Here is a 15,272-nt window from a genome sequence, read left to right on the forward strand (position 1 = left end):
CGGGCACCGCATCCCCGCCCCGCACCCGCACCCGCCCGTGCCCGGCCCCGCGCCCCGGGGGCTGCCAGCTGGGCACCCCCTCGCCCCGCACCCCAATTCACACCGACCCCCCCAACCCGCGGGGGTCTGAGGGCACCGGCGGGGTGAAGGGAGCCGCGCTGCGCTCCCCAGGCTCGGGGCACCCGTGGGGGCAGCGCACATCTGGGCAGCGCACATCTGGGCAGCGCACATCTGGGCGGCGGCGCGCAGGCGCGGGGGCTGCCTGGCCTGCGCCCCCCGCCCATCCCAGCGGCGGCACCCCCGGCCGGGGCTCTGCGCGCCCGCGGAGCGCTGCGCAGGGCGGGGGGCATCGAGCCCTCCTTCCCGCGGGGAGTGGCCGCGGCTCCGCCGTATTTACCGGGGTGGGCGGCGGCCGGGCCGGGCCGGCTCCATCCTCCCTCCTCCCTCCCCGCCCGCCCCCCGGTGCCGGTGACTGGAGCGGGCGGAGCCGCGGCGGCCGATTGGCTCCGGGCATCACATGCGGCGGGGCCGGGCCGTGCCGGAGCCGTGCCGGGCTGGGCTGGGCACGGCGGAGCGCTCCCGCGGCGGGCACGGCAGCAGCGCAGCCCCTTCCCGGCACAGCGGCCGCCGCCGAAGGGACCGCGGCCACCGCGGGCACCCCGCGCCGCCCCGGCCATGAGGTCGGGCCGGAGAGACGCCACCTGTGCGGGGAGGTGAGCGGAGCCCCGGAGCCTTCCTCCTACCCCCGGGCAGCCACAGCGGCGGGGAAGCGCAGGGGGTGGAGGAAGGAAAAGGGATATTTTTTTGTATTATTATATATCGATCTATTTTTGCCGCGGTCGATCCCGATCCCGCAACTGAAGCCCCCGGAGGGAGAAGTGCTGCGCGCTGTGATGCGTCTTCCTCTCGCCTCGGCTGCCAGTTTGGATTGTAGCGCCCGGCTCCGTGCACTGCGAGGATGGCTCGGTTTGGGGATGATCTGCCAACCCGCTATGGAGGTGGAGGGCCGGCCGGGGCTGGAAGAGGGAGCAGCCGGCAAGGTGGCCCCCAAGCCGGCCAAAGGATGTATAAACAGTCGATGGCTCAGAGAGCCAGGACTATGGCTCTCTACAACCCCATCCCTGTCAAACAGAACTGCTTCACAGTCAACAGATCCCTCTTCATCTTCAGTGAAGATAATGTTATACGGAAATACGCCAAGCGAATAACAGAGTGGCCATATCCTTTCAGGGAGGCTGTGTGGGCAGGGGGGAAGGTGGGGAGGGGAGAGGGAGGCTGAGGGGCAGAGACCCCTCCAGGCAGCGCAGGGAGGGTGTCTGCTGTTGATGCAGACGGTGTGATCGGGCTGTGCCATGGGTGTGTGTGCTGGGGAGCCGTGTGCCCGACATGATGCACGGCCGTGGCAGTGGGAATATGTGAATCAGAGAATCAGGCAATCAGGGAATCAAGGAATCGCTTCCATGGGAGCACCGAGGGTCTTTTTGGTGTGCTTGATGCTGGGGGTGTGTGTAAGCCATGTCAGGGTGTCTTTAGGAGCGAGATGTACACAGGTGCATGGACTGACATTTCCTACAATTCAAGTCAGGTTCTGTGAGATTTGTGCCCGTGAATCCTGATTTTTATTTCCATCTTGGAGCTTTTCAACTCTTCTGTCTTCCTGTGAACAGAAGAAGGAATGTTGGATAAAAATGGTGACACCTTAGCATAGAAGCTGCATTGATAGTAGGGGACATTGAGAGCCCAGGTAAATCCCAGGAATGCAATTATTGCAGCTCGGTTTTAGCACATCCCCTCTGGAATCCATTTGAATCAACATGAATCATGGCACTTTGATTAGGTACATAGCCTAAGCTTAGGCTGCACGAAAAAAAAAATAAAATTAAAATTAGCAAAGCCTTGTGGCAGAAGGAGGCAGTAAGTGGGGAGAGGGATCATCTGCTGTATTGTGAAAGGGGCAGATGCTTTCTGTCTGAGACCCAGCTCCCAGGCCAAGTGAGCTGCAGTGGGAAGGGGGCTTTGCTCAGAACGATGGTTGTAAGCAGAGGGGAGCAGGCTGAGCCTCCCAGGGAGCAGATTTTGTGTGTGTGTACCGGAGTGCTTTACACTGGGGGGTCTCAGGGGAGCCGGTTGTTTTCTTTTCATTTCATATCACACCCCTATTAATCCTCAGCTAACAGCAGCACGGCCTCCTCCCAGCCTCCTAGCAACACTTTCAGTTGCCACACAGGCCAGCTCCTGCTTAGACTTCCCCAGTTTTCACTTCCTGAGGGGCTGACAGGAAAAATACACCAGTGGAGTCAATGCACTTCCCTTCTCTCCGAACACACACAAACACGTATTGATCTTGCTGTCCATGTTACACAATCCCAGCGATTGCTGCATTTTCTCATCTATTTCTCCTTCCCCGCATTTAAGTGTGGATAAACAAGCCCCAAACCCCCGGTGGCAGGCAGAGCATCGCCTTGACTGCGCGGGTAGACTCAGTCTTTCCCTCCTCTGCCTCCTGGGCGATTCGGCTGCATCTTTCCGGGGGATGCGGGGAGGGGACCCCCAGTGCTGCGGAGCCGGCGGGACCGGCGGAGCCACCGGCGCTTCCCCGCGCCGGAGCGGCGGGGCCGGCGGGCGGGGCCGGGCGCTGTCCGCGGTGCTGGGCCGAGCTGACCACGGTGCTGAGCCGAGCTGAGCACGGTTCGGTATCTGGGCTGACCATAGTGCTTGGGCTGAGCTGATGGTGGTGCTGAGCACAGTGCTGGGATGAGCTTATCACGGTGTTGGGCTGAGCTGACCAAGGTTTTGAAGCCAGGATGACCATAGTGCTGAGCTGAGCTGACCACGCCGCTGAAGTCAGGTTGACCGTGGTGCTAAGCTGAGCTGACCGTCGTGTCGATCTATGCTGACCATGGTTCTGGAGCCAGCCACAGTGCTGAGCTGAGCTGACCACGGTGCTGGGATGAGCTTAGCACGGTGTTGAGCTGTGCTGACCACGGTTCTGAAGCCAGGCTGACCACAGTGGTGAGCTGAGCTGACCACGGTGCTGAGCTGAGCTCATGGTGGTGCTAAGCTGGGCTGATGGTGATGCTGAGCCAGGCTGACCACGGTGCTGAGCTGAGCTCCCCGCGATGCTGAACCAATCTCTCCACGCTGCCAAGCCGAGCTCTTCGGGCCGAGCTGAGCCCTCCAGGGTGTTGAGTCTGCGGCGCGGCTCGGCGCTGTCCCTGGTGCTGAGCTGAGCTCTCCGCTGCGCTCAGAGGAGCTCCCCATGGTGTTGAGCTGAGCTCTCTGCAGTGTTGGGTCCTTCTCCCCACAGTGCTGGGTCCATCTCCCCGTGGTGCTGATTCCATCTCTCCATGGTGCTGGGTCCATCTCTCCATGGTGTTGAGCAGAGGTCTTCACAGTGCTGGGTCCATTTCCCTGTGGTGCTGAGCCCATCCCTGCATGGAGCTGAGCCCATCTCTCCATGATGCTGAGCCCATCTCCCCGCAGTGCTGGGTTCATCTCCCCATGGTGCTGAGTCCGTCTCCCCGTGGTGCTGAACCCATCTCTCTGTGGTCCTGCGTCCATCTCTCCATGGTGCTGATCCCATTTCTCCATGGTCTTGGTCCATCTTTCTGCAGTGCTGGGCCCTTCTCTCCATGGTGCTGAGCCCAGCTCCACGCAGTGCTGGGTTCATCTCTCCATGGTGCTGGTTCCATCTCTCCGCAGTGCTGACTCCATCTCTCCATGGTCCTGGGTCCATCTCCCCGTGGCCCTGAGTCCATCTCCCCGTGGTGCTGAGCCCAGCTCTCCGTGGTGCTGGTTCCATCTCCCCGTGGGGCTGAGCCCAGCTCTCCGTGGTGCTGGTTCCATCTCCCCGTGGTGCTGAGCCCAGCTCTCCGTGGTGCTGGTTCCATCTCCCCGTGGTGCTGAGCGGAGCCATTGCCCGCCCTCAGCCGCCGCTGCTGCCTGTGGCACAGCTCCACCCTGGGAGAGCTGGGGCTTGGCACAGCTCAGGGTGGGACATGGTGGCAAAAAGCAAGGGTGGGACCTGGTGCCGGATTTGGATTCTTTTCCCTCCCCACTTCCATCCTACATCCCAAAAGGGCACTGAGGGTTTTAGTCTCACTGAGAGTGGACATTGCAATCGAGCAGTAATTCATGTTTTAGACCTGGGTAGGTACTCCAAATTGAACTTTTTTGTGCCCATCACTTATTTGCACCATGTGCTGAAGTTAAATGTTTCTGAAGAAAAATTCAGCAGATGGTGTTTAGTTGTATAACCTATTTAGAGGCAATTTAGCTTATCAATCTCAGTGAAAATCAATACATATTAATAGTTTTTATTTCCTTTAGACCTTTCACTTTCTTGCTCCCAGATTCCTTGAGCAGTTATGATTGTATGTGAGTCTCTAACTCTCTTAAAGAAGAGAAGTGCCAATTTCCTACTTCTCTTCCAAACACACCAAGAAAGAGCCGAGGAAGTCAAGGAGATCATATGTCTTAAAAAAAAAAAAAAAAGAGAAACCTTAGAATGCTCAATTAATGCAACTCTGTGGGTAGAAACAGGATTTGGATGGGGTTCTTCTCATATTGTCCAGTGTCTTCTTTAACTTCTGGTCTCCACTCCATTTGAATACATGATTTTAGCTACAATCATAGCCAATTGTATTGTGCTGGCTCTGGAACAACATTTGCCGGATGGAGACAAGACACCGATGTCAGAGAGACTGGTGAGTTTCATTCATTCATTTTCATTTTTTCCCCTAGTCTAACACAAAAAACAATTGGCCACTGGGTGTTGGGAGTGTTTGGACCTATTTTAAAGATTCATACGTAAACAGACAGGCATTGATCTGACAATCAGAAAAAATCTGTCACAGCAAGGATAACTGTCCCCTCCTGATCCCATCTGCACAAGAATGCTTCATCACTCCAGCCAGCCCTGCCCAGCCACGGGAGAGAGCTGGACTTTGTGTTATGATCAGAAGGGCTTCAAACTTAAGTTTCCTCTAAACCAGGACAGGAAGGAGCTGAGCAATGCTTAGAATTATCTTTGGAATCAAATGAACTTCTGTGTAATTTTAATTTTCCCAGGGAGTGGTAGAACAGAGTAACCTTTTAGGATTTGTGTGTGTCTTCCTGCCACAGCACAGATCCTTCAAAGCAAACATTAGGTTCAGATGATTACACTTCCTTTCCAAAAAAAAAAAAAAAAGCAACCAGCTTACAGAGAAAAATAATTTACCCGCAGGCTTTATGGTAATGAGTCCAATTACCTTATTTCAAAAGAAAATAGAAGAATAGCTTCAAAATATTTCTCCCATTTATCATCACTGTAGGAAAACTGTGTAATTCTTGGTTTGATTTTTCTCCTACTTTTAATGATCTGGAACGTCTTGCATGCCTAAATGCATTAATGCTGGTGCATGTTCAAAGGATGGGTAAACAGGGATCCATATGTGTTTTCCATGTAGATGCTATATTATGCAAACAAAGATAACATTAGGCTTGCTGCCAGAAATGAGAGCCTCTGAATAGTGCTTGCTGCAGTTCCCAAGGATGGCCCATGCCAGTGGGCAGCTCTCACAATCTCATTCTCCAGAAGCAGGAAAAAATGTGTCAGTGAGGAATTTGGAGAGTCAGGGTCAGAATTTGGTGCTGGTTTGGAAATGGATCCACTCGTGCTGGCTGTCCTCCTCACAGGGCTTGCTTTCTCTCTCTGTTGGAATTCTTTTTAATTAAGAAGACGTGAGGATAAAATGAATCAATGATTGTATGTAGATCTTTCTGCCATTAAACCTGTCTTTGTGTGCTTTGGGGTTGGTTGGCAAGGCCAGCCTGGGGCTGTGAGCAAAGCACAGGTTTAGAGCCAGGACTGAGCTGGGGGAGTGCCTTCCGTGGCTATAAACATAAGGAAAAGCAGTTTCAGGGACGTTCTGGCTTGGCAATCCTTTGGTTCACGTTGGTTTTATGTTTCTCTGTATCCCTTGATTTATAAGGGCATCCTAGAGGCATGTTATTGTCCTTTTCCCCAGTGTATTAATTCCATTTTACAGCACACACCCCTTCAGATTCCTGCCTAAATCATTCAAAAGGGGGGCACTGGCATTGCCACCGAGTAGTGTGAGAGAGATCAGTGAGTTAAATGCACAATCTCTGCCCTGTTGGCTCTGCCTCAGACTGGAAAGAAGAATTAACCCCTCATTTTTGTCCCAAGCACCATTATGTTTGATTCAGATATCCTGAAGCCATTTTAACTACAGCACATTTGTAACGCTGAAGTATAAAGCGATTTTTCATAGAGTAGCACTGCGAATCTTTACAAGTCATGAAATACTTTTAATTTTCAACATAAGCTGGAAAGAATAAGCATTGTGAGTAAGAAAAATGGTCTTCTAGTTTTCAAAGTGAAGCCTCTTTAGGATTCTTCTTTTACTTCTATAAATTGGAAGTTGTTTCATCAAAAATGTTACAAATCTGTGTTAAACCAGAGTGAGGAAACATTCACATACATTTCCTATACATTTTCAGATTTGTTCAGCCAAATTCTAAGTCCATGCAGAACAGCAGGTGCTTTATTCTGTCTTTAGCAGGAATGGAATTGGTCTTTTTTTGGGCAATGGTTAATGGATATGGCTTTTTTTCTCCTGGTTTTATTAAAATCTCCAAATTTGAGATCATCAGTGAAGAGTAAATCAGATATTAAGGATATGAGGATCACATCACAAGACTTATGTGACTGGGAGATGTTAACAGAGTTGTTGAAGGAAAACTGAAGTTGCCCAGATAATTTATTCCACAGAAGCAAAGAAAAAAAAAAGATTGTCTGTTTGTTAAAGCTGAGGAAAAAAGGGAGGAGCCCATGCAAACACTTTAATTATTTTTGTCTTTCAATCAAAATTTTCCTCTATTTATCTCCCCAAGAGCCAGGATATGATCCTGCAGTGCTGCAGCACCGGGCTGGTTTTTGTGCTCCTGTTATTGTCAAACAGGGTTAGCTGAGCACATGTACAGTACATGCACTATTCCAAGATTTGGAATGTCTGAGGAAAATTCTCAGAATGCACAGAAAAGCATTCCTTGGCTCTGGGCTGGAAATTCTGGTCAAAATCAGGGCTCTAAGAAAGCACCAGCCTGGTGATCAGAGCATTTAGTGGTGAACTGGAGGACTGGCTCAGGTCCTTGATCATCAAACGAGGAACAAACTCATTCTTCTACCAGCAGCAGACTGATCTACCCCGAGGCTCTTTTCTGCTCCGAGCTGGAAGTCTCACATGCTCTGGATGCTGGGAATGTTCCCCTCCCACCAGGAACTGTCCAGTGGAACAGCTTTGCCCCTGTCCATCTCCACCAGGAACTGTCCAGTGGAACAGCTTTGCCCCTGTCCATCTCCACCAGGAACTGTCCAGTGGAACAGCTTTGCCCCTGTCCATCTCCACCAGGAACTGTCCAGTGGAACAGCTTTGCCCCTGTCCATCTCCACCCAGTCAGCCTCCCTCTACCCCAAATATTGCATTATTTGTACACACAGGAGCGATGCAGCTGCAGAGATGCTGAGGGAGCTGTTCTGAGCAGCCCAGAGCCTGGTGGTGAGAGCTCCAAATGTGGGAATGGGAACTTCCCATCCCAGCCCCCAAGGCTACCTTGCTCTCAGGGCTCTTGGCTGTCCACACCAAGACCTCCTTCCCTCTCTGTCTCTTTCCTAATTGTTCAGTTTCCCATGAGGGGCTCCAGGAGATCTCTCCCAGAAGGACAGTGATGATTTCAGAACTTGCAGGACAGGAAATCTCTTTTCTGCCCTGCCTGCCCTGGGGCAGGGCCTGTTGGATGGCACCAGCCTGTCGTAGGTGAGATGAAGACAATACAAAGCAACACACTCCATTTTCAGAAGGCTCCAAACTGTTTTTACTATAGCATGCATGCTTTTTCTACATTCTTACAAAACTCAGAAGTTTACTCATTGCTCAGGAAAGAAAACAATGTAGGTGAGATGAAGACAATACAAAGCGACACACTCCATTTTCAGAAGGCTCCAAACTGTTTTTACTATAGCATGCATGCTTTTTCTACATTCTTACAAAACTCAGAAGTTTACTCATTGCTCAGGAAAGAAAACAAAGTGCTCATTGGAACAGGCAGTTGCAGGTTTCTCTCATTTCTCCTTCTTTCTTTCTTGGTTTCTGTGTCAACGACCTTGGTAGAAAATTCCTTCAGGGATGAACGTGGATCCTCTTCTCAAACTTCTCTCTGGCTCATAGAAGTCGCTGTAAAACCTCTTCCACAGCAGAGGGGCTGTGGGATATTCACTGCAGCCTCAGGGTGTTTGGCTCCCCTGGGTGTTTTGGATGTGAGGACAGAACATCACATTTCCCACATTTTCAGCATGACAGCTCTGGCAATTTACTAATGGATTGAATGCTTTCTCCCATCCACAGGCACTTAGAGCAGTAATATGTGAGCTGCTCATATTAACCTTTGCATGAACAAAGCCTTTCACACCCAAACCTCTCCAGGCTGTCACACCCGAAGGCCAAGGAAAGACACTAGGACGCGAAGTAGGAATGGTAATGACTTTCCAGACTCAGAAGTTGTTTCTGATCAGAAACATATTGATTAAATGTGTGTTTGGCCCAGCCTCAAGCTCTGCTGTGTCCACAGCAAACAACTTGCTGGCACAGCTCTGGCTGCTGCCCAGATTCTCTGCCCTCCTTCCAAGTACGCACAGGGATCCTCATCATCACCTGCTCTGCCCCTCTGGAACCCGAGCAGGGCCACAGCCTTTGGTCTGATGGGGCTCCAGGGTGTCCCAGCAGGGACTCTGAGCTGAGGCAGGGCCATTTCAGTGCTGCACAGGGAATTCAGCCATGTCCTTCCCTCCTTCCATCACACACAGTCAAGCAAATCCTTTTTTTTTCAGCTGCAGGACCTTTCCCCAGTGGGGCGTAAATTTTATTTTTCATCTTATTGTCACTGCCCTGATTCTTGGGCTGAATCAGTGTAAATTTAGGCAGGCTTTAGAAAAGACATTCTTTCTTTTGCCTCTTATTTCCCCAGCTACTCTCTGCCAACCCTACAGATGAGAGTTTTCCTTTGTAATAAATACTCAAATCCATCTGTGAGCCTTCCTGCTTCCTTAGAAGCTGACAAAAACTCCTGACCCACTTCCTAAGAGCTCTGTGCAGCCCTAGCTTTGGGAAGAGCACATCCCATCCAACCCTGGAGTACCTGGAGCCTGGCTCTTTAAAGCTGGGAGCTGTAATCACCAGGCACCTGACCTAGATTGAGCAGAGACTGGAGTAGATACCAGGCTCCAAGGAAGTGAGGGAGTAATGTGGAGGAGTGGATGTGGGTAAAGGTAGCTTTTTTTGTGTGTCTCAGAAGAGCTATTTTTAGAGGCATGCGAGTAGTTGTGGGATGGGGATTTGGGATGGGCTGGGAGGCCTTTGTGTGCAGACATTACCTGGAGCTGTTGAGCCAGGGGCTGTGGGGGCTGTTGAGGAACAGGTGGATTGGGCTGTCAGAGGGCTCCTGTGTCCATGAGGAGTTGTAAGGAACTTCTCCTGGAATCACATAGGATGATTTCTGACCCTTTCTCCCTTATTCCCTCTTTTCTGTACCGGGTTGGAGCCCTGGGATGCCTCCAGCTCTCGCTGTGGAGCAGCTGCTGGAAGAAGATGTGTATTGTAGGATTTCTGTTGAAGGTCATAAAAGGTCTGGTGGCCTTTGTTCCTGATTCTCTGTGGGTAAACAGCTCTGAGATGGGCAGCTGGGGGTCTGGCAGGGGTGGCTCCTGTGTCCCCTGAGCAGCATCAGCGAGGGACAGAGGGCTTGGTGGTGCTGCTGCTTGTGCAAACCCCTCCTTGGCTGGAGGGGAAGACAGTTTGGGGGCTAGGATTTCATTTTCTGCTCTCCATTTCAGCCAGGGGCCCAGTGTGAGCTTAACAGGCCCCTGCTCTGTTTTGCTGCCTGGCCAGCCAGCACCTGTGAGTGTCTCTGCAGGTGACTGTCACCTCCCCACAGGGGCAGGGCAGGTGGAACTGCTGGGGCTGTGAGGTCAGAAAGGTGGAGGGGAACAGAGGTAACACGGGGTGAAAGATGGAATGGTGGAAGAGCTGTTTTCATGGAGGTGTGTGGGGATATGGGGAACAGAACTCAGCAGCTGATGGAAAAGCCTCTCCAGGGGCTGTGTTTTCCAGCAGCTTGGAGGCATCCTCAGAGATTGGAGCTCTCTGCTGGACTTGCTGAGCTGGGTCATGTCCAGCCAAGCCTCCTTGGGAGGGCTGTGCTGCCATGTCACAGATCCCAGGGTGGGTCAGGCTGGAGGGGACCACAGTGGGGTCACTGGTGCCACCTCCCTGCTCCAGCAGGGCCACCCCAGAGCACAGGGCACAGGGCTGATGGTTCTGGAATATTCCCAGTCAGGGAGAGCCCACAGCCTCTCTGGGCTCTGCTCAGGGCTGGCACTGCCCAGGGCAGCAGTTCTGCCTCCTGGGCAGGGGAATTGCTGGGCTCAGGCCCTGCCCGTGGCTCTGGGGCCATGGCTGGGCCTAGGGCAGAGCCCGGGCCTGCCCTGACCTCCGCACACAGGGACAGACTGGGACAGACAGCCAGGGACAGACAGGGATAGACAGATAGGGATAGACAGGGACAGACAGACAAGGACACCCAGGAACACCCAGGGACACAGAGAGACACCCAGGGCTGAGGGCCCCTCTCAGCATCACATCTTGAGGCTGAACAGGCCCAACTTTTAGGGGTGAAAACCTCAATTTCTGGAGCAAGTGCTGTCCTGAAGTGTGGGCCTGTGTCAGAGCTGAGCAGGAGTTGCTGTGCTTGTGTCAAACCTGCACAAGCCTCGACATTCCTGCTCTTTTTCCATCAGAGAACAAACAATCCCCTGTTGGCATTGGGAGAATTGCAAAATACAAACAACCACACCTCAAACAGCAGCTCAGCTCTTTGGTTCTGGTGGCCAGAAATGCCAAAGCCACTGGAAAAGAGATTTCTAATCTCTCAGTGTGGAAGTTTGCTTCTTATTTGGGTAGGGCTGCTTTACTTCCATTGGATTCAAATGAAAACCAGGATCTGAGGCACATTTGGAAATTGGTTACTGGTGCCAAAGCTGACGAACAAGTTCTTGAAATTGATGCCCATTGCTTTTACATCTTGCTTTGTTCTCGTTTCTTGCCCAAATCTTCCTTCCAAATGTGAATGCTTCCATTTGGCACTGAATGTGTGTTGGAACCCCAGTCAATAAAGTCTAATCCTGAGATCTCTGGTGCAGAGATGGAATAAAAGGTTTAGCAAAACTGTAGAGACCGAGCTTGATTTTCAGTGTAGTGAGCAAGGGCACGAATCTGCAATCCCAGGGGTTGTGTTAGTTTGCACCATGGACTCCAGACACAAATCTTCCTGCTTCTGCTGTTCATGGGAGGGGTTAGGGATTTCTCCCTGAACCACATCCCCAGTGAAAGGAAAACAAATGAGGCTGCAGCTGTGAAAACGGATAAAATGGAGGAGAAGGAGCAAAGAAGGAACTGATGGAATAAATGATAAATAAATAATTTCCTGTCAGTGCAGTCAGGCTTGCTGTGGCTGGCTGTTGGTCCCCAAGACACCCTCTTGTTTCAGGTCCCTGGATGAGTTGTGGAACATCTTCCATGCCAATAACTCCAGAAACCTGTCATCTCTAATTTCAATATACCCTTAGAGCAAAATTTCCACAGCAAAATTCCCTCCAGAACATTCCATAAGTGTGGAAAGTGTGGCATGAAACCATCAGGATGAAGGCCAATAGGATTGCCAATTTGTAAAGAAAATTCATTTCAGAAAAATAATAATGAAATTCCTCTGTGAGCTTACTTCCAACAAACTTAAACCTTTAATTTCAGCTCTGTTCAAAGAATGGAAAAGGTGTGAAGTTGCTGCCTGTAGCTGTTTAGAGGACTGGTTATCACAGCAGGAACACGGATATCTCCTTGACTCCTTTAATTTCCCTTCTTTTCCAGGACGACACTGAGCCGTACTTTATTGGAATATTTTGTTTTGAAGCTGGTATCAAAATCATCGCTCTGGGCTTTGTTTTTCACAAAGGCTCTTACCTGCGCAACGGCTGGAACGTGATGGATTTTGTCGTGGTCCTCACAGGGTAAGTGACCTCCTCTCCCCCTGAGCTTAACGGGGCTCTCACCCTGATTTGTGCTCTTTGTTTACTCTGGGTTGGGCTGGGATTGACTGGAGTGGGGTAGCACTAAAATCCTGCAATTCTGGCTGTAGTAAATCCAAGGAACGGCTCTTGTGCTGAATGAGTCACTTGCCAAGCATTTGAACCAACTCAAAAGTGGTTTTGAGGATATTTCTTTGTAGATATTCCAGTGTGTGTCTGATCCAGACACTTCCTGACATTTCTGTGACTTTGCAGGTTCTAATTGCCACTGGTACTTGAACCTGATTTAAATCAATTTATTTTCGGACGTTACAGCATGACTTTAGAAGTCAACATGGAGTGTGCTAACAAATTAAATGCATCCTGGTTTTAAGCTGTTACAGTTCTGAAACCAGCCAAGTTTCTGCAGGAATGAATTTATTCCCCTATAAAATAACTTTTCTCAAAAGAATTCGAGGGTGTTTGAAAAGAATTCAAAATGTCTTATTAAGGGTGGATGTGAAAAGGTTACATGTGCATTTTGTACCCTGCTTTGAGATGATATCACTGATCTCTCCCTTGGAAATGCTGACAATATTTTCCATTATGCATTGCAGCAGTTTCTGTCTATTTATATAAATAGAGGGTGATACTGGTGGATAATGAAAACATAAACATGAACACTCCTAGTCTACAAATTGGGCTTTAAAGCTTCAGAGGAAACGATCCAAAGGTCTGCGTGAGGTCCTGAGCTTGCAGCCTTCATCTTGGAAGGATTTCAGTTCATTTCTCCCCAGAAACTGCAGCCTGGCTCCTGCTATTGATATGCTTCCCATATCCATCCTTTCCCACACCTTGCCTGCCCGTGTGTGTGGTGAACGTGGATATTCCCTGCTCCTGGTGGTGGTGTGGAGTAGGGGAATGCTTGCATACATATACAAATGTATTCATTAGCCACATGATCACTGTAATTCCATTTGCATTCATGGCACCCTGTGATACAGCACTTGAGAGGCCAAAGGGAATTCTTGATGTATTAAGAGGAAGAGAATAAATATTCAGGGCTTGATTCTCCTGCTGCTGGGGCTGGGTATTTAATCAATAGAAACTTCAGTGGAGGCACAAGGAGAATCAGATTTCCATACTTAGAAGCAGGGGGTACCAGGATGAAAAGAGAATTAGCACAGATGCTACAATTATTCTCACTGACGCTCTGTTCTGATTCCTAGTTAGCTGTACACCATTGTTTGTGTTAAAAAAAAAAAAAAAATCAAGGCCCTGATTCTGGGAAGGACATTGGCATTGGCTGAATTTATCCTACAGCAAAGCATTCCACTATATGCTGGAATTCAGCTGACTCCAGTGGTTCTCTACTTAAAGTTCAGGCTGCACAGAAAAGCTTTTCTGAATCCCAGCCATATTGTTTAGGCATGGTTTGAATTCCTTTTATTATTATTTTTCCTCCATAAACACAAGGCTCCAGAGTTTGTTGGTTTTATTTTACAACTGAGACATTCCAAGCTTTGCAGCTGAAGTGGCCGCGGGATCCCCCCGGAATGAGCTGCGTCTCCCCGGTGCTGTGGGAGATGCTTGCAGCACTGTTTGATCCTGGAAAATAATTGTGGAATATCAGCTTGATGAGACAGCTGGAACAAGGACCCCCGGTGCCATCTGCAGCCCCGCGGGTTCCTTTGAAGTGCCATCCTGTTAACGTCACCACTGCTGTTTCCAATGGTGACACCAACTGGGCCCTGCTGAAATTGTCTCGTACAAGGGCTTCCCACCAGGCAGCAGTGCAGGGGTGGCAAAGGCTGAACTCATCGGCTTCCAGTCCAAGAGTCATCTCCACTGAGGAAATCCAGACCTCTAATCCTTGTAATTCGAGGGCTGGATTTAACAAGGCACTTGAGCTCATGCCCGATTTTTGGCGTTAGGGGGAAGGTACTGAACATAACAGAGTTACTCATGCTTGGTTTGATGCTTTCCTGAATATTTCTAGCCCAGGTGGAGGGAGCACTGAAAGCTCTGCAGCTTCACACAGGGGGTTAAATTAGTGTTTTCTCTGTAGCCTGGTGTGTATTGCTCTTCACTGCCCAGATCATGATTAAGTTCTCAGCTCACTCCTGTGTTGCCATGGGGCTGTGCTGGAAACCTGGAGTTCCTCTTCCTTGGGTTTCCTTCAGTGGCCAGAACCCTTTCTTGTGCCCCCTGCCCGCATGAGCTCAGGTGAGAGGGGAAACCTGTGCAGAGCTGTTTATTTGAGACAAAATCCTCCTCGTTTCTGCATGAAGATTTCAAGTCGGCTTGATGAGTGAGAAATTTCCTGCTGACAGACCCGCCAGGGGTGGCTGTAAGGTGGTGACACAAGTGGGACCTTAATTTTCATTTCTGTGGAAGGCAGACTTGGATTTGTGTGTTTCAAAAAATGATCAAGCTGTAATTTATTAGGGAATAATAAAAAAGGACAGTGCTAAGCCAGTACTTAATGTGTTCTTATAAATATAGATAGGTAGGACATCAGTTTTTTGAAATATAATTTTGCTACTCTATCAAAAGCTTTCCTTTGCCATATGTGCAAGATTTCTACTTGAAAATGTTACTTCATGTTTCCCAGGCAGTGCTCAGCTCCCAAGCTCAGTTTTACATTGATCTTCAATATTATAGAGGGATTTTGAGTCGTCTTCTTTTATTTTTTTTTATTTCTGTGTAAGCATGAAGGATCATGAAAATGTTCCGTGATACCCCACACAGAGTTGTGTACCTGCTAATCCTGCTGAGTGCTTGTTTTTATTAAGGTAAATGGTGAATGTTAGAAAACCTGATCTCATTTTCAGCTTTTAGCTAAGCACCAGAAAAGCAAAGAGCAGCTCTGCTCTCATTCTCGGTTTCCATAGGAAAAAGGCCAGCCAGAGTCTGGGTGTGCTTTGGAGGAGGCTGTGGGGGAAGGCTCTGCATTGATTGAACTTAGCCTTGTGTAAATATTCCAGTGATCATGCAGCAATCCTTCCCACCTGCTTTTTCCAACCTTTTTTTTTTTTTTTTGGCTACTCAGTGCTTGCACCCTGGAATTATTGATAATTATATTTTTTATCTACTTGCAATGAGGGAGATTTTGTTTGTCAAAAGCAGACAGCAGAACTTGTTAATCAGG

General features: G+C 49.8%; 1 protein-coding gene across 9 annotated transcripts in view; it reads left to right on the plus strand.

The window, feature by feature from the left end:
* The first annotated feature begins 546 nt into the window (after window positions 1-546).
* CACNA1B (calcium voltage-gated channel subunit alpha1 B) overlaps window positions 547-15,272 on the plus strand; it is a 298,336-nt gene continuing 283,610 nt past the window's right edge. For 5 of the 9 annotated variants that reach the window (XM_039720113.1, XM_039720118.1, XM_039720119.1 and 2 more), the window contains exons 1-3: window positions 959-1,218; window positions 4,601-4,706; window positions 11,985-12,124. In XM_039720113.1, the coding sequence (XP_039576047.1) occupies window positions 959-1,218; window positions 4,601-4,706; window positions 11,985-12,124 (506 nt within the window). Of the gene's footprint in view, window positions 1,219-4,600; window positions 4,707-11,984; window positions 12,125-15,272 lie in introns of all 9 variants that reach the window. The other 4 variants (XM_039720115.1, XM_039720117.1, XM_039720116.1 and 1 more) reach the window with 1 other exon arrangement.

The sequence above is a fragment of the Passer montanus genome, unplaced genomic scaffold, assembly GCF_014805655.1.
Source record: "Passer montanus isolate IOZ18808 unplaced genomic scaffold, ASM1480565v1 scaffold43, whole genome shotgun sequence".
NCBI classification, from domain to species: Eukaryota; Metazoa; Chordata; class Aves; order Passeriformes; family Passeridae; genus Passer; species Passer montanus.